Source organism: Microplitis demolitor, chromosome 4, assembly GCF_026212275.2.
Source record: "Microplitis demolitor isolate Queensland-Clemson2020A chromosome 4, iyMicDemo2.1a, whole genome shotgun sequence".
Lineage (NCBI taxonomy): Eukaryota > Metazoa > Arthropoda > Insecta > Hymenoptera > Braconidae > Microplitis > Microplitis demolitor.
The window spans coordinates 3838972-3858688 of NC_068548.1; the positions used below are offsets into that span (position 1 = coordinate 3838972).

Here is a 19717-nt window from a genome sequence, read left to right on the forward strand (position 1 = left end):
TAGTGTCATTTTTAACCAATCAAAGACGTGCTTTCTTACTATGAGTTGCAAAAAGTGAGTTTTTTGAATAAGACGTAGTTTCTTTTCTTAATTATTTCTTTGATACTTAATTACAATATAAATTATTATCCACTAATGATAATACTGTTTCTCATGAAAATTTATTTAAACAATGAATAAATCGTGTCTACTAAATAAAAAAAACTAAACAATAGACTGAAGAAAAAAAAAACGTGAGTAGAAAAAAGATAAATTTATATCATTTTTCTCAACTTTTTCTAATCAACAAGTAATCGAGTTATTATGAACATGAATAGCGTCATATCCACAACATATCCTAGTCTATAGCGAAGACCATTATGTAGCTGTCACTTCTCTATCATCCTTCAAGCGAGCGACGTAGCTTCCAACATGTTTTGCTGCACAATCTTTTGTAGTTGATGCTCGCGACATGACGGAATCGCTCACTACCATTCTCTACTGTATTCTCAAACCCTCTGTATTCTCCTTCGACGAATTTCTCTCGCAATCCTTCGCGAATCTCTTGTTCCATGTACGATGCCATTTTACCCTGCTTCCCACCTTCCGCTTTACCCACACTAAACTTTCCAAAGCCCTGCAAGTTCATACTGAGAAATATGGCAAGACGTTTGCTAGACGATTACGCAGCATACGGACACGAATTTCAGTTTACTGGGCACCTTATCTTACTCCGTTCGTCGTCGACTTACTCGATTATTTATTTTATTTTTTTTTCTATTGCTATTTCTATCCTTAACATAATCCTTATACTCTATATTATTTCGAATAATATATACTGCTTATCATAGCGTATAAATATTTAACTAACAAGAGCTTATTTATACCCTTGAAAATAAAAAAATCTGTGTCAACCCCGCCAGACATCTCTCATAATATCTTGTTGGATGAACGGGAATATGCTGGCTACAAATCTTGCCTAAGCTCATATATAGCAGCATAATTTTTACTCCGTGTACTCAGCAGTGACGGTGACAAGATGCAAAAAAAATGCAGCATACTCACTCATTCTGGAGTCATGAGATAGCAAAATACACAAGCTGATAATTTTACAGAAATAGGGTAACTCAACTAATAAATGGATGACCTCCAATAATTAGATGAAAAATACTTTGATAAATTTCATTGAGAATTTCTTATATATTCTGATAAAAAGTACCGAATTTATGATTAATTCTGATAAAAAAAGCTTTTAGAAGAAGGCGTCAGATTACAGGAGATATATTTTTTTTACTCCTTATGAATTTCTATGTGAATATAATATAACATAGCAAAATTTATGAATATTTTATCACATTATTTCTCTTAGACGATACTCGTGGTCGAGTGTTCAGTGGGCTGGTCTTCAAACAAGTACTGGACAGACGTGGGTTCGAATCCCAGTGGTCGCCGAATTAATTTTTCAACGATCTCTGGGGCTCTGCCTGCTGCCGAAAATAAAAAAATAGATAAACTTGTGTAGCAAAGTGTTGCAAAAGGCCAAAAGGTGTTACGGCTGAAACACCGCTAAATGTATAACATTACGCCTTCCTTAGTATTCTCAGTGTAAAATATATTTTACACGAAAATGTATAAGTTTAGTGCTTTTTCGCAATTTTTTTATTTTTTAAAATTAATATTCAAACTTAAAAAATTGTTTTTTAATTTTTTTTTCTAGAGGTTATTTGAACCCCATTTTAGATTATGGCTGAAAAATTTTTTTTTTGGAACATAGAATTTTGTGAATTTTTTTGAAAAAAATCAAAACTCTTATTGAATGAAAAACGAATTTTTTGACTGAAAATGGCCGAAAAAGCATTAAAAAACCTTTTTTTTTGTTTTAAAATTTTTTTTTTTAAAAAGCCATAAGAAAAATATGAACACCTATAAAATCAGATTATTATAGTTATAGTCAAAGATATACACTTTTTAAGCAAATGAGGTTATGTTAAGTCTCGCTTCAACCTCTACAGTGAAGTGACAGAAAAAAATGCACAGTTGAGGTTCAAATATGGCTCTAGAATACATATGTGAGATATATCATTCAGCCTGAATTAGAGGTCTGAAAAATTCAATTTTTTAAATTGAGGTTACTTTATATAAAATCGAACTATTTTCTCAATTTTATAGTCAACTTAACCCCAAAATGTACGATGAGGAGTAATTTGTTTTGAATTAGTTCATAAAACCACCGCTAGGTAGCGAATCAATAAAAAATCTTTTTATGAGCAGAACTTTGTAATAAAATTTATATGCTTTGGAAAGCGGGGGTAGTTTTACTAGTATTTCTTACTCACTTAGTTGCTCCATGCATCGACTTGAATAATTTCGAGGATTCAAGCATAGAAATGAATGTCTTCATAAAATAACTGATGGGTCCATGATTCACAATTTCATAGATTATTACACACTCTAAAAATCTAAAGCCCCACAAAACGAAAGTATATTATATTTAGTTCGGTTAATGTATTTTCTATGTCAAACTTAGCTTGTGGTTGTCATAAAAGTGCACAATTCTCTCTTAACATAAAATAGTGAATTATTTCTAAGTCACAGTGCATATTCACTATTTTTTGTAAGTAATAACAATTTTACTAAGGATTTTTTTAAAACTGAAAACAGTGTGTTGAATTGAATAAAAAGTGAAATTTATCTCTCATGTGTTGTCTAAACTGCCTTAAGAATTTCCTGTCAACTCCACGAAGTAGTTCACTTTACCACTGGAATCCTTTGCTGCATGTGACTCTGACAACTTTAAAACGTTTGATACCACTAAGTCTTTTTCTATTTGTACTAAGTGTATCAAAGAAAATCAAACCTCTCAAGTCACAAGAAATTTTTGGCAAGTGAAAGCAGGTCGACCCCTACTTATAGGCTTTCACCAAAAGCACTTTAGTAATAAAGCAAATGGAATATTAAATATTAACAATCAATTTTATATATTCATATGTAAATATATATGTAGAAGAAGGGTCAAAGGGGGAGGGGGTTACTTAAACAATTTCATAAAAGAAGATTAGGGGAGCCTGGGGCACGAAGGCCCCCCTGGGGCATAAAGGCCCTCTTCAAAAATTAGGTAAAATTTTTTTTTTTTATTTTCCGTCAAAGTATGACCTTCATAATGTTTTTAGTATATTTTAAGTCAATACGTGATATGAGGGGCAAAACGGACAACTCGAAAAAAAAATTATAAAGAAAAAATTATTTTTTTTTTATTTTCCGTCAAGTTAATTTTTTTGTGACAATTTTTTTTTTTAATGGTCCATTTTACCTCATACATCACATACTGGCCTAAAACGTCATAAAAACATTATAAAGGTCATAACTTAACGGAAAATAAAAAAAAAAATTTTGTTGATAATTTTTTGGAGAGGAGGCCTTCGTGCCCCAGAAAAAAAACAAATTTTTTTTTCGATTTTTTGCAAAATTTCTACTTATTCTTTCGATATCGACGGAAAATAAATGAATTTTATGGTTAAAAGCCACAAAAAGAAAAAACCGGCTTAAGGGGGCCTTCGTGCCCCAGGCTCCCCTATTTTTTAAAATGTTTCTAAAATCACTTTTGTAAATATAATTGAGTATTGTTTTGTCAGTTACTGTGTTTTGAAATTAGGTCGCAGGAATATTCATGAGTATAGCGTTAAATCCTCTAACCTAACATTCTGTCTGATAGACGTGTTATAGTTAACCTTAAGTAGCCATACGAGGTAACTAGTTACCCCAGGCTCAGAAAAAGTGAAATTAGTGGTCTAAAACCTTGGAAATAGATACAAGTAACGACATCTGTCGGTAGTAGACAAATGTGAGATGTGACTCCATTACATAGGAAGCCGAAAAAAGTCACACATGTAACCAGTTTTTAGAACGTCATTTATAAATTGACCGATAAAAATCAGAAAAATATAAAGAACTCTTCAACAGACATGAAACAGTCGGTTACAAGTCTTAAAACATCCATATGTCTTGTACAATTAGATTTTTCAACGTCGGGTGATGAGCTACCCCTTTGGCCTGGTTGAGGTGTGGCCACTAAGGCTTAATAAATTGTTTGTGATTGTTTAGATGAAAGAGTTATTCAAAAATTGGGCTCACAGAAATTATTTCCAATTTTTATATTTGGGTCCATATTTAATGATATTTGATAAATCGTCGGTTAATATTTAATAATGGCTTACTCAGAAATAATCGAAGTAAACCACTTATCAAATATTGATAAATAATGAATATTTGATGAATTCCTCTATCAGTGTACATAAATTATTGTGTTCTGTTCACTAATAAGACTAATGAAAACGCAACTTTTTTCTTGCCTTCGACAAATTTAAAGCTTTATTCTCGAAAAGTCACGGAATTATAGATAACCTACAAATGTAACTTGAATTTGGATATAAACCCTTTCATTACAAATTACCCATGAATAAATGATGGCCACAGACACTTAGACCCAGAATTATATAAAGACCTACGTTGACAGCATTTTGAATTATTGAGATCTGACGAAAGGTAAAAGAGGCAAATTATTAAACTAGCCATTCTAAAATTAGCAAAAACGAGTATTAAAATTATAATCAGTATATATGTTTACTGATGCCATCTACAGTAGAAATTATGAATTCAAGGATTTGATTATCTTTAACCCGAGCTTTTTGAAGTGTAATTTTGTTGGCTATTTTCACTTTCTCACAAAGTTAATTACCTTTAAAAAGAGGTGAATAATTCATGTAACTCATCGCTTGGTAAGTGAAAATTCCACATTAAAATCTATTATTATTATTATTATTATTATTCAGTTTGTTTCTCTTCATATTAGATACATATTTACTGTGGGTCCGAAAGTGTACATTTCTATACCCTCTTTATATATAAAAACATTTTCCTTTGGATGAATGTCAACCAACAAAGTTTAATATTTTTATGGAACTTTTGTTTTAGCGAAATAGTATTTTAAATCGACAAAACAGTTTATCAGCACAAAACTGCACTATTTTTCGGTCTTGTTATTAAAATAAATATAATTGAATAATAAATTATTCAAATAAGATATTATATACAGAATAATTATAAAGTTATAAATACTAATAAAAATTCTCTAATTAAACTGAATAATTGGATTTTATAATTAATCGGCTTGATTAAGTATAATATTCATAAGCTTTTTATGACTGCTTAATAAAGTTTAATCTGCTTTATTTTACGCTCATCTATAAATACTATCGCTCGTACAACAGTTATGCTCATAATATCCTCCAATTTGTATATATTTAAATCCCATATGAAAATTTGTTAATTGAATACGTTTTAAGTACCCTCACCAAAATTAAGCTCGATAGAAAATTTTTAAGAGATCATGCCCGAATTTTGAAAAATCAAAAAATGATCAAAATTTGGATTTTGTCATTTTTTAAATTTTTTTCATTTTCGAGGCAGCATTAGTTGTTATTTGTAAAATATATACTATGCTGATTCAGTTCTAAATACAAATTTTCATAGGTCGCTGAAAAATTTTGTATATAATTTGCAAATAATTCAAAAACTTACGAATTCTTCAAATTCCGATACAAAGTCGCCGAGATTCGAAGTTTTCCCACAGATCGGCCGATGCCTGGTTTTTTAATGATTGGCCAACAAATGGCTAACTATACTGGCCCGTGCATGGTGAGTCATTGGAAGCCGTCTTTTTGCTTATAAAAATGGCGCACAATTAACCGCCGTTTGTTGGCCAATGATTTGATCGAGTACTCTTGATACCAAACTTTGGCCGATGATTGATTGTCACGATTGGCCAATGCTTGCAACTGCCATGCTTGGCATACCTTTATCATCCGATATTTAGCCAATCTTCGGCCGATGTTTGAAAATTGGCAGCCATTCACGACCCAGTAATGGGCCGATTCTTTTTCTTTGTATGGGTTATTCAATTCGATTACATTCGAATACTATTGGCACATACCAGTAATATATATATATATATATATATATATATATATACTACGAAAAACACACTCATTTTTTCGCTTTTTTGAGCTTAGGGATAAAAAAAAATATAGCAGCGGTCATAGTAAATTATTTGATTCAATTTCGTGCGTACATACAACATTTATTGGTAAACTCTTGTGCAATATACAGACGTGTCAGTATAGTAAAGTGAAAAAAACTAGTTTTCCTTTACTCTAGCTCATTGTTTTTGTTACAAGCTTACACTCACTAAATTTTATATATATATATATATATATATATATATATATATATATATATATATATAGCTAATACAGCTCATCAGCTAATGGAAACTCATTTCAACGTGCCAAATTAATATTAATCAAAGTATTTTCCGAGTGCAGACATGTCTACTGTCGTTTACAAAGACGTTACTCATTAAGTTAATGCCAATTTTTTATTTTTAATTCAATTTAAATTATAAAAACAAGCTATAATTAAAAATAAAATATCGCGATGAAAATAAAAACTGTTTTTCCGCTTAAATTATTCTTATTCTTCCGTTTTTTATCTTTGTTTTAAGATAAATTTATTACTAATGACGTACAATTAAATTATCATCTGGCAAATTAGTTTTGACTGAAAAAAAAAATATGTTTTTTCTTGGGAAAATATTAACGGATAAATTACGGAATACTTTGACACGAAACGAATAAGAAATAAAAAAATGAAATTAATAATTTAAATCTTGAACAAAAAATCACAATTAATATTCTATAATAAAAGTAAAAATTAAAAATGAAATTAACGATTAAAGCGCACTTTTGGATTTTCTATCATTTTTAGAATATTAAATTCATGCTTTTTCTGCAAACTACAATTTTCTTGATTTTTATTTTTAGAAATGAATTCAAGTTATAGATAACGTATAGTATATAAAATAGCAAATTATTTTCGGTCCTTAATAAGTTATAGGATTTTTTTCTGAGTTAATAGTGTTTAATTTATCCATATGAATTTCTGATGATTGCTATTTCGCAAAAATTATTTTTAAAAAATCAGCAATAGAGAAAAGAAAAAGCTATTTTCGATACATATGACTAAAATAAGGGTTTGCGGTATGCTTATAGTGGTGGCACTAGACGGGTTATGCCGCATTGCCTACGAGAACGTATCTACATCTTTCTCACACGAGCAAAGAGAGTTTTTTTTTTTTTTAATTCATTTTGTCACTTTTTCTGGCAACAAAAGAAAATTTGTTGGTATTTTGTGTTTAATTAATGAAGAAAAAAAAATTATTCAAGTATTAGAGAAGATCATTATTTTTCCTTTTAATCGAGTAGTAAAGGCGCTGATTGATCAGCCGCAATTGCGGTTTTGAGGAAATCAGGATCCTCGTTCCTTTGACGTTAGCCAGCACAGCTCAGTAGATTTAATCGAGTGGGAAGCGAATGGGAAATGTAGACAGAGAGAGAAAAGTAAAAAAAAAAAAAAACCCAGAGAATAAAAAAAACAGGATAAAAAATAAAAAAAAGAGCGTGATGGAAGTTGGTCGGAATGCAGTGGGAAATTTCACCGGAAAGGGGGACAAGACCTGTAGCGGAAACTAGACTATAGTTGGGACAGGATAAGGAAGTAAGTGACGACGAAAGCGGTAACTACATTCCGTTTCTTGAATTCAACGGGCAATTTATTTATGATGTTAGTTTCTAACATTTTTAAAGGTCAATTTAAATCATTTTCCGACTCGCTGAGAAAACTTAGTTGTTTTTTTTTTAATTTATGGTAATTATCAATTATTTTTAATGAATAGTTCTGTTTGCAGTTCAAAACTGTATGTAATAAGTAACACACATCATATACTAGAAAACAGCTTATGCAGAAAAAATGATTTAATTTTTTAAAAAGTCTACATGGAAACAGCCTTTAGGTTATAACCCCAATAAATTTCCAATAGTCAGCGTCACAGTTAAAATTATAAAAATAATTCACATTATTATAAAACATAATATTGACATATTATAGAATTTTTTTTTATTTATGACGTTTTTGAACTGCCGGAGTCATTAGCGTTAGGCTGAATTTCGAAGAACCAATTTTTTCGACAAACACTGGGATTTGAACCCACTTCTGGTCAGTTACCAAATTCGAGCAGAAGCCATCTTACCTTTCGGCCATGGTGACTAGTTATACTTTAGAGTTAAATAATTTGTTTGATAAAATGAACTCAACATAATCCAACTTAACCTCAAAAAAAAACGCCGACTTCATGGTAATAGTTACGACACTCATGGGGATAGTTCCATAATCACGTATAAATAGACCCTATATTCATATTGTAACGGTTACTAGGTGCGTATGGAAGCAATCCCAATACACAACGATTGTTCCCATAATATTATGGTAATCGTTTCCATACAGATATAGGAACTATTACCATCCTTTCATAAAAATTATTCCCATATCGTATTGTAAAATTGTTACCATAAATTTATTTCCATGTACATAAATAGTACTGACAACTAAATATCGTAGCATCCTCATTATTTTTTTTTTTTTTTATGAATATTTTATTTTTATCATTTACAATGCTCTTCAAGAAATCCTCTTAGCAAAATTTCTAAAAGATTTTCTTTGTAGAAAGTCTTAATTAATGGTACATATAAAGTTATATATTTAAAAATGAGGAAATGCTTTCACTCAGATTGTACGGCACAAAGGTTTTTTTGTTATGAAAGACACTGTGAAACAGTTAATAGTACTCGGCAGAATTAATGTTACATGAGCATAAGGATTAAAAAATAAATAAATAAAACAGGGAACTTAATAAAGATGATATAGTATTCACAATATAAATGAATAAAGCTGCTTGCTGAAAGACCCAGATAGTATTACCTCGAAGAAAATTTAATTTGCATTCATGAGACTTTGCCATCTAAAAATTCTTCATGAGTATCGTCCGACTATGAACATTCCGTGGTTGTCTTAACTGAGACTGAGACGAATCACTTATCGCGATCGATCGTTATATATTGCGAAGAAGATAGAATAAAAATGAAAAAAAAAAATCACGGATTTTCCTTTGCATCTTTCTAATCGTCTGAAGAGATTCGTCAAATTATCAACTTTCATTAACGTTAATGTTATTCGCAAAAAAAAAAACTTTGAATTATTCTGAAGTGTGAATTTTTTAGAAAATTTTCTTATTTTTTCAACGGATTGTAGAGTAGAAATGCTATTTGTTGCCAGTTTTCGGGAAATTGATGAATTTAGAAAAAAATATTTTTCTGTCAATTAAAAAAGTATTTTATATAACTAGTACTATCGAGTTCGGGGTTTACGAACAAAAAGAAAATTAATGTAACAGGACGGTTAAGTCCACCTCTGTTTGACGGGAGGCCGATACCACACCCTTTGGGCACACTCGCGTTGCGTAACCCTATTTGTATATTATGAATCCACCATATATTATAAAAGCGACATATAAGCATAAGCTCACATTAGCTTACCCATTAGGCATGCAATGCATGTGGGCGCCTCACCAACAGCCACCACGAGTCCGACCTCACTTGGACCCAAATACTCCTCCCATCTCGGGAAATAGAGAGACTCTGGTCGAAGTGGGGCTTGGAATGGGTCCCTTATGGTACCAATCCCCTGTATTAGTCCACAGATTGCATAGGCTAGTGGTGGGACGCAATTTCTCCCCATACTCATAAGGGTTTTTTCAGACACGTCATTATACACACTTGCCCTCGTCCATCATCTAGAGTTCTCTTATCTCCGAGTTTTTGCGGGCGCCATGATGTTTTGAGTCACAAAATGGCGGGGTAGTCCCACTCGGGAGGAGGATTACCAACTAGCTGAAAGTATTATACTAGATGTCACTAGTTGTATACGATATTTTTTATAATGATTGCGCCAAATTAAAACACTATCAAAAATTAACAAACATCAATAATAACCTAGTAAAAAGTGTAATAGACATTTTATGATAAAAATAAGGTTATAAACTTAAGGTGACGCTTAATGACGATCTACAGTCGATTGCCGTTAAATTTAAGGTGCATTTGCAATCTAGATAATTGTTTTGCTAGTGATCTGGCTTTGAGTAAAGGCGAGTTCACCCCAGTAACCTATCTTGAACATTTCGATAACTTGGATTATAGAGTACGGATATATCGCGCCCATTTTTGTAGCATTGGGTGGAGGGGATGTACTAGTATTTTAAAAAAATTTCGACACTGCATCCAACCAATCAGAAATGATCAGTGTCTAATTAAAAATTTATGAGCCTGATGTCAGGCATATAATGACATTTATTTTGAGCATGCATTGTGTAAAATTCATTAGTAATCTAACCCGCAAGTTTTTACTTCAATTTTATTCTGCAGTGTTTTTTTATTTATAAAATTACTGCAATGCTATTCAATGGAAGTTAAAAACTTTTTTTATGCTTTTTTCTGTTTCCAATATAATACAATTTCTAATTCCATAATTTCGCGCTAATAAATTGAACTATTCAATTTACCTAATCATATTATATAGAAACTTATCAACCTTCGCTAATTGACATGATAAACCGCTACACAACCGAATTTAAGTGATAATGATAATCATAGCTTATTAACTGATAGAATGTTATAAGTATCAGATAACATTTCATCGTAATTATATATGCTAGTGAATTTACGCTTGCGTGTCAGCTCCTCTGTATTTATTCGAGAATTTATATGACTTTAAACAAGTATGATTGAATTTCCACTTGAGCTATATATATGTATATTTAATAGTAAAAGATGGAAAATATGCAAAATTAATTAGTTCAGCTCCATTAGTAAAGTTGTACCACCCTCGAGAATTTTTCAAGTACCCTCCGTTCATAGTCGCACGAGCTTATCTCTCGTTTCTTCAATTCGCAAACCCTTACTTAACTTTCATAACGTTTTATCTGAATCTAAATATTCAAGCATTTATTCATCCATTGTATTCTTACAAAAAATATTTATTCCATTTTTTAAAATAAATACTCTTAGTTTACAATTGTAAATTGTAAATTAATAATGAAAATGCTGAATTATTTATTCATAGAAATTGGTATTACATTATTTAAAAAAGTCCAAATAAACTGACCAAACTTTCTACCATATGATAATTTAATAATACCTTTGTTTATTTATTATCTAGAGATTTGGAAAATTTATGAGAATATTCCGTAAAAAAATTGTAAACAATATTGCTAATAAATTTCAATAGTTTTTCCAAAGGTCAAGTTTCTGTTCCTGCTCCTGTATAGTTTCAAAAATTATATCAAGCTATACATAGTAGGGTAGTCGTTAAAAATTAAATTTTCTAGGCGCCCCATAAAAAGCTTCTTTTTAGTGAGAAAATACGTAGGGAATTTGGTTTTTTTTTTTTTTAAATAAAAAGAACACGTGCCGAAGGACGATCAAAGTTCATTTTTTGATACAATCGCGGTTTTTTTTAAATATCTCATGAAATATGCAGATTAAAGGAAAAAACCATAAAAACAATTTTGTAGGTTCGAATCCCACTGAAAGCGGTAATTAAATTTTCATTGACAAATGAAGTAAATTGTTAATAATAATTATAATTGTTGACCATCACGACATATAACAGTGATAGTATAAATTAATTTTGATATTTTATTAATTTTAGTATTTTAAAATTGAGCCGGAAAAAATTATCATATCTGATCATATATAACTGTATATTAGGATCCTACCAATTTTTGAATCTACTTATATCTAACCATTTTTTCTCGGTTATAAACAAAATCAATATGAAAGTAACATCCTTACTATCGCTGCATCAATAATTGATTGGATGGCTGTTATAAATAATTATGAAAAATTTTTCGCTTTAACACCTTTAAATATTTAAAAATAAAAAGAAACAATACCAACATTGTTATAACTGTTTACACAATGTGTTATGAACCAGAGTATGAAAAAACTCATTAAAACTTTTTTCCGTACTTTTCATTCACCTTTCTCTTTATTTAATATTTACAACAATCAAGTCACTGTGATTCATAAGCAAAATAGTTAATATTTATTTTTGCCTAGTGTGGCACATGCATAAAGTGCTACATGAATATTTTACGTCTAAAAAAGTGTTCGAGGGTTGGTTGGATACGCGTACAATATGCTGCTATATATATATATATATATATATATATATATATATATAAATATATATGGTTAAAGAGAAACAACTCATGCATGAATGTGCGACTAACAAAATATTCCCGCTTCCACGGTCCTCAGGCGATTCTTCGCGCAAGCTTTTTAAGCTTCGAAAGGAAAAGAACGAAAACGAAACTAACATAAAATAAAAAGTATCAAGTTAACGCCATACTTTTTCTCTATTATATTCTCGCAGGTCTATACTGCAGTGAACGTCTCGATTTTATTTTTCATGTCTATTTTTCTATTTTTCTATTTTGAATTATTTATATTTTTTTCTATTTTAATGAGAGTTGTTGTATGCTAAAAATTATTTTTCTTCAGCTTTATACCCAAACAATTTTTTCCTTAACTATTTTAGCAGAAAATCAAATATTCGTCCATTATTCATCGGTACACGTAAAAATAATATTTCTACCGTAAATTCTTTTAATTACATTTTCTTTTAAGATTTAAATAAAATTTAATGCGATTAATGCAATGTATTTTTAAAAATCAAATTACTGTACCTAGTAACCACAAATCAATCTAATTTTTTTAAATGTCAAAACATTTTATTTGAATATAAAATATTTTTTTCTAAACTGCGAAGATCGCAATATTTATTCATTTTCAAGAAAGTTGAATCTGATCACAAAGTGATGATAATTATTACCGTAAAATCAGAGACACTAAGAGGACTTATAACATGACTCGACTGTATTAGGCATCAAATTAACACTCGTAATCAAAAGTTTAGATCTGACTTGATATATCCAGATATAACCAAATCTGTTTATGTAGATCTGGTCTGTCTTTGAATTGATTCTATCTGATTAGATCTGGTCAGGCATAGTATAATGAAAAAAATAATTAAATCTGGTTAGATATGGCAAGATCTCATCAGTTCGTTAAATCATCTCTATTTGACAAAATCTGGCCAGATCTGACCCGATATAACTAGACCTGACAAGATTTTACTCGATATAAGTAGATATGACCAAATAAGATATGATGAAAGGAATGATTAGATCTGATCGTATATGACAAGATCTGGCCAGATTTTTAAATTGTTTGACTAGTTCTAATCAGATATAAGTAGACATGTTATAATGAAAAAAATTATTAGATCTGATTGGATTTCTTAAGATATGACCAGATATGATATGATTAAAAAAAAATTAGATCTGACCAGATATTCCAATCTTTAGTAACTATCATACTACGTCAGTTATGATTACAACTTTTGTTTGCCAAGTAGTTAATTGCACCTAGAATGCCAAGTACTAAAATAGGTCTCTTTAAGAGTATTGAGTGCTTAAAGTGAAGTTAAATTTCAACGAGAATAGGAACCAAGCAATTTCGCAAGAGCTACGCATTTTAATTAGCGGATATTGTTCACCAACGTTATTATCTAGATATTAATTAGGCTGTTTGTCTATAAAGTTTTCATTCCTTTCATGGATTATGTTCATTAACATAGATTATAAAAAAGACGATAATTAAAATAGACTTAAATTTAAGAACATATTTGATAATTATCGTTGATTCAATGCCACCATCAAAGGAAAGTAACGGATTCATAAAGATGAGTGTCCAAAAGTTATCTTTTACTGTCACCAAATAGCAACTGCGTGTTCAGCGTAAATTTGTCCATAAAAATTCACCGCGAATTCCGCGACAATCTTTCATGCTGGTATCTGTTTGTAGAAATCGAATATACGTCGCAACTTACTGTAATATTTTAGCTTATAAGTGGGAAAAAGTTTTGGAGGTTATAAAGAAAGGGAGTACTTTTGACACATGTGCGATAAAAATGACAGCAGTATATCATTTATAGATCAACCACACAAAGTTTGGACATAATATTTTGGCATCAGATATTTAAAAAACGATGGATATTTATTTATTTTGATTCAATTTATGATATAAGTTACAAATACAGTAGAATACTTTCCCCTCCTCTCATATTAAATATGAGGTTATTGGTTTTTTAGAAAGAGAAAGCAAAACAGGATCAGAGACGAGAATAAATTTTTTGCATCAAGAAATCCTTTTTTTTCTGTATACTTAGTATAGACTCGATAATATATATGAATAAAATATTTATATATGAATGTTATTGTATTCTTATTTTTGAACCCAATAAATATCGCTTTCAACCGTTTTGATGCAACACTTACTATGTATATCAAAATTATGATCTCTAAAATTTGTAAAAACGTAAATCAACTATTGCAGTCTCAATAGTAGTCTTCAATTAAGAGAATCCATATCTTTAAAGTATAACAAACGAGATATGACATAAAAATTAAGTTAAAATTTATTTATCGAATCGTGAATAATAGACTTAAACGAATTCGACTTAAATCTTAGTGTCAATAATTAGTAAGTTTACTTATAATTTATATTTTAATTGAATATTAGTTGGAGGTTATGTGCCAACCAGCGAACGGCTTAACACTAAATCTATATAAACCGCTTACATACACATCATCTATAATATAGATTGTGTGCCCTTTCATATTCCCAGTAAAGGAAGGCATGTTGGTTTAGCCCCTTGTATCCATATCTTCAGTAAATTACTATTTTGTAACAATTTTACAAGAATATTTATATGGTTTACATTTTTAAGTCGTAAGCAAATGAAATAAATGTAAACACCGTGGAATTATAGTAAAATGTGTAAAATTGATTAATCATAACAATTAATTGTTAATACCAAGTTAAATTTTCATGAAATACCATCAGAAAAATGTATAAAAATTATTTTTTTTAATAATTGTTTTTCTTTTTTGTGTTTTAGCATCGTCTTGCGATATGGTGTTCAGCAGTGATAATACGAAGACAGGTATCGTCACATCACCGGGTTATCCAAATCCATATCCACCGCGATCAACTTGCAGCTACGATTTTCATGGACGTGGCAAAGAACGAGTTCAAATTATTTTTCAAGATTTTAATTTAGTTGATGCACCTGGTGATTCTAAAGGGTAAGTTTCAATAAGATTTACTCTCTAAACATGAGTAAGTAAAATAGGTGAATATTCACTCATTCTGAGTGCCAATCGAACCACTTTTTACAATAAGTGGTTCGGTTTGCACCTGAAATTAGTGAATATTTACCTTTTGCACTTATTCATGTTTACAGAGTTCAAATTTAATCGTAATTTATCACAATAATGTACACAATTATAGCATAGTACTGCTTACTACTATAATATGGTGCTGATTACTATTATAGTATAGTAATCAATACTATGATAGAACAGTTATGATTACCATATTAGTATAGTAACGATTACCATGCTAGTATAGTATTGATCACTATAATAGTATAGTAATAATTACTATACCAGATGTCAATCATTACTACAATAGTATAGTTATGATCACCATAATATAATGGTACTAATTACTATAATAGTATAGTAATCATTACTATGATAGAACAGTTTTGATTACTACAGTAGTAACGATTACCATGCTGGTATAGTACTGATCACTATAATAGTATAATAATCATTATGCCGAATAACAATTATCACTATGATAGAACAGTTATGATTACCATGGTATTATAGTAACGATTACCATGCTAATATAGTACCGATCACTTTAATAGTATAGTAATCATTACTATACTAGATGACAATCATTGCCTTAATAGTACAGTTATCATTACCATATCAGATGGTAATCATTAATATTACGTATGATAATCGGCTCGTGGGGTCTACTTCATAGCAGATTTGCTTTCTAAATCATTTTTTATTTATAGTAATAATTACCATTCTGATATGGGAGCTGCCCCAGTAATATTAGGAACATTTACTCTGTAATATCGGAATAGTCATTATGGAAATTTCTATTATGTCATAGTAATGACTCCCATAACATTATGGGCATGATTACCATACTGTTAAAGGAACAATTACCATAATGACAAGTATGATTACCATGATTAGTAGGGGTATCATTTCTATAATCGATATTTCAATAATACTGTTCCCCTACATGGAAATCAATTCATAGCTTATTTTTTACTGACCAAATTTCCAAAATTATAAGTTTCCTATGATAAATTAAAAAAAAAAAAAAATAAACAGCTTTCGGTAAAAATGACACGTAAGCGCAAGATATAAATTCACAAAAAATGGAGAAAATAAACCATAGAAAAATTTTTTTTTATGCAAATAAAACACGGAGATGCATAGCTAAGTCGTAAGACGATCAGAAGCAGGATTTACAAGAGGACACTGAGTCAGCTAAATTTTCTAGATGCACATGTGCGGACCTCTTTACATCCTTTTAACACACATACTTTATTTTCATCCCTTTCCCTCTTTCTCACTCATGGAGTTTTTTATTTTTTTACCATCGTTTTCCCCTCTCTCACTATTGCGTTTTCTTGCCTATATTCTCATATATGATCAAAACCCAAAGGGATTGTGATACGCTGCCGAGGGCATTCAACAGAGTGGAAATCTTATTTAGTTCCAACAAAGCGTATATAGATCCTCATGATTCTACAAAGTTTACAAACGAATCAGATAACAAGATTGAGTAAGCTCTCTTATACTCGTTGACTTAATTTAATTTTCAATTTTTATTCCCGACAAATTTTTTTTTACCTTCACTAAATATTTCATACATTCTCCACGTATCTTTTTATGGAACGTATACACATCGTTTATTCATTTCGAATTCTGGATAAAAAAATTTACAATTCTACAAAAGCATCAAAAGGACGCACAATAAAATAAAAATATTAAAAAAATTCATATTGCAATTTATATTGTATCAAGAGAACTTTTACATAAAAAATGCTTAAAAACGTGCACGATATTGAATTTACAAGAACCCTTTAACATTTGCACATATTCTATGGATTAAAAAATAATTTTATAAACATTCAAGTATGTTTTCATGACATTTATGTGGCATTAAAAATTACAGTAAGAGACAGTTATTATGCTCAGTAAATTTTACATAGAAAATTTATGAGAAATTATTATGGTAATAGTTACATACAGACAATATTGGATAAGAGAAAAAATTATTAGGAATGTTAAATTTTTTTCATGGAGAAGAGTGGGCAAAATGGGACTGCCAAGGAAATAATGAGTTTTCGTGGATTCAAATCTCTGATTCAAAAATCCGGTTCGGAAATTCGAATCGGAAATTTCCGACTGGTTTTCAATGAGTTTCAATCGAATTTCATCGAGAAGTTTCGAATAAATCTGATCGAGAGTTAACTAGGGTCTATAGCAATTTTTGTCCAAGCTTTTCTCTTAAACAGAACCTCTAAATGCAAAAAGAAGAACGAGGCTCGATGCATTGCTCTAAAATCTGATTGAATCTGACCAAAATTCTACCGGATGCTCGGAACGCTTCTGAACAATTTTGATTGAGTATTTGTTTCCGATTAAATCTAATAGAAATTCGATCGAGTTTCAATAAGGTTCAATCGGGTTTTTAATCAGAGATACTCTGTATCTTTTTTTGACTTTGATTCGAAGTAATTGAACCAAATTTTGACTTATCTTCAAAAAAATTTTTTCCCGCGTGGACAAAGCAACCCGAACATGTCGTTAAATTTGAAAATTTCATCAAAAAATAACTTGTATAAAATTGTCTGTTTGTGAATTTTTCGTACAAATTTTACCCAAAAATGACCCATTTTTAATTATTTTCGTCAATTTTATTGAGGTTTAAAATTATCCAAGCAACAAATCCACTTTTATGGCGGCTACAAAATAAGATGTTTTTAGTACAGTTTTTAAATAATCGTAAAAATAAATACAAAGAAACTTTGTAGCTTACAAAAACCATATAGAAGTAAATAGTCAAGCTTTATTCAAATAAATTGACTATTAAACTTATTATTTGAGAAGAATTCATTTTATCTTAAGGAAGCTGGTCTATAACACTTAAGTATTGTAGATATTAACATTCACAGCAGTAACATTAGGACAGGTATAATGATTCGTCTTCTGAGATTTGAATTGCGTTGAGTGTATTGTCATCTTTGTGTTACTTGAAACATAGCAAAACATTAAACAGTGTCTAGACTTATCCTTTGAAGTAGAGGATTTATCATACTTTTTCAAGACTCTTCTTTCTGTCCTCTGTCAAGATGGAAGCTAATAAATCTTAAAGTTATTCTGAGTGGTATCAAATTGGAACGACGATCCACTTTCAATTAATGCTGTCTTACATTACAAATACGGAAACTTCATCACCATTTTCAGGGATTTGATATTTGTTCATCTTTTTGATCCGCAAATGTAAAGTGTTTAAACTGCATCAACAATTAGTCATAAATGTTCATATTTGCTCATATATGATCATATCTTATTATATATAACCCTATCTAATTTTATTTCCATACAATGTTCGTTCATATACGTTCATATATGATATTCAGGTAAATTGAACAACATTTTTATGCTTCACATATGTTAATATATATGACCTTATATGCCCCTATCTAATTATTTTTTCTTGAAATGTATGATCATATGAGAAAATTTGTGCTCCATATATGTTAATATATGATTCATATATGATCTTATATGCGACTATCTAATTATTTGACTTTGAAGTGTGTGATCCTATAAGAGAATTTGTGTTCCATATATGTTGATATATGATTCATATATCAACATATATGGGCATATATGATATGATATATCAACACATATGAGCATATATGATAGAAAATGTATGTGTCTATCTAATGATTTATTTTCTCGAAAGGTAAGATCATATAAGAAAATTTGTGCTTCATATATTCATATATGAGTCATATAAAATCGTCTATGATAGTCGAATTTGACAAAATATTTATGATTCATATATGATGCTATATGATCGTATATACCTATTTTTTTTAAATGCGTGGTCATATATGATCATATAAATACGATTGTGCTCCATATATGCTCATATACAATCATATCGGCTACATGTGGTTGTATATGATCATATACTACTTTTTTCCCAAGAGTTTAGAGTCATTTCATTTTAATTTCCGTACTCTCAATATAAAAAATCAAATTTCGTTCTAGTCAATATGCGTTTCCTTCTATCGGGTAAACCTTAATATTCATGATATTGTAATACCAATATTGCTGTCACAGGGAAAAATATACCTTGAGTAAAAATAATATTTTTCCAGTATTGTCAATGAATGTAAATCAATGTGATTCACAACCTCTATGACCAATAATTGGTTTGAACATGTATTAATTGAATAATTAATTGTTTGACTGCATATATTTTCTGTTTCAGGTGCGATAATGTGGATTCTTTGGTAGCATATGTCCTCATTGATGGTAAAATGGAGAAAATCGATGCATTTTGCGGTACAACACCACGACCATTAATGAGCAATGGCGCCCGGCTTTTATTAGAATTCCATGGAGTTCAATCATCACGACAAGCAAGAGGTTTTAAAGCCATATATTCATTTACTGAGAGTGAGTAAATTATATATTATATTAGTCGGAATTTTCTATCTCAGCTCCATTTTTTTCTTATTCCTAAACAAAAAAAAAAAAAAAGAAGTA

The 19717-nt window shown here is 30.0% G+C and overlaps 1 protein-coding gene across 3 annotated transcripts in view; it reads left to right on the forward strand.

The window, feature by feature from the left end:
* LOC103574876 (suppressor of lurcher protein 1) overlaps positions 1-19717 on the forward strand; it is a 331756-nt gene that overhangs the window by 286083 nt on the left and 25956 nt on the right. For all 3 annotated transcript variants that reach the window (XM_014442139.2, XM_053738735.1, XM_053738733.1), the window contains exons 9-10: positions 14950-15136; positions 19440-19627. In XM_014442139.2, the coding sequence (XP_014297625.2) occupies positions 14950-15136; positions 19440-19627 (375 nt within the window). The remainder of the gene's footprint in view (positions 1-14949; positions 15137-19439; positions 19628-19717) is intronic.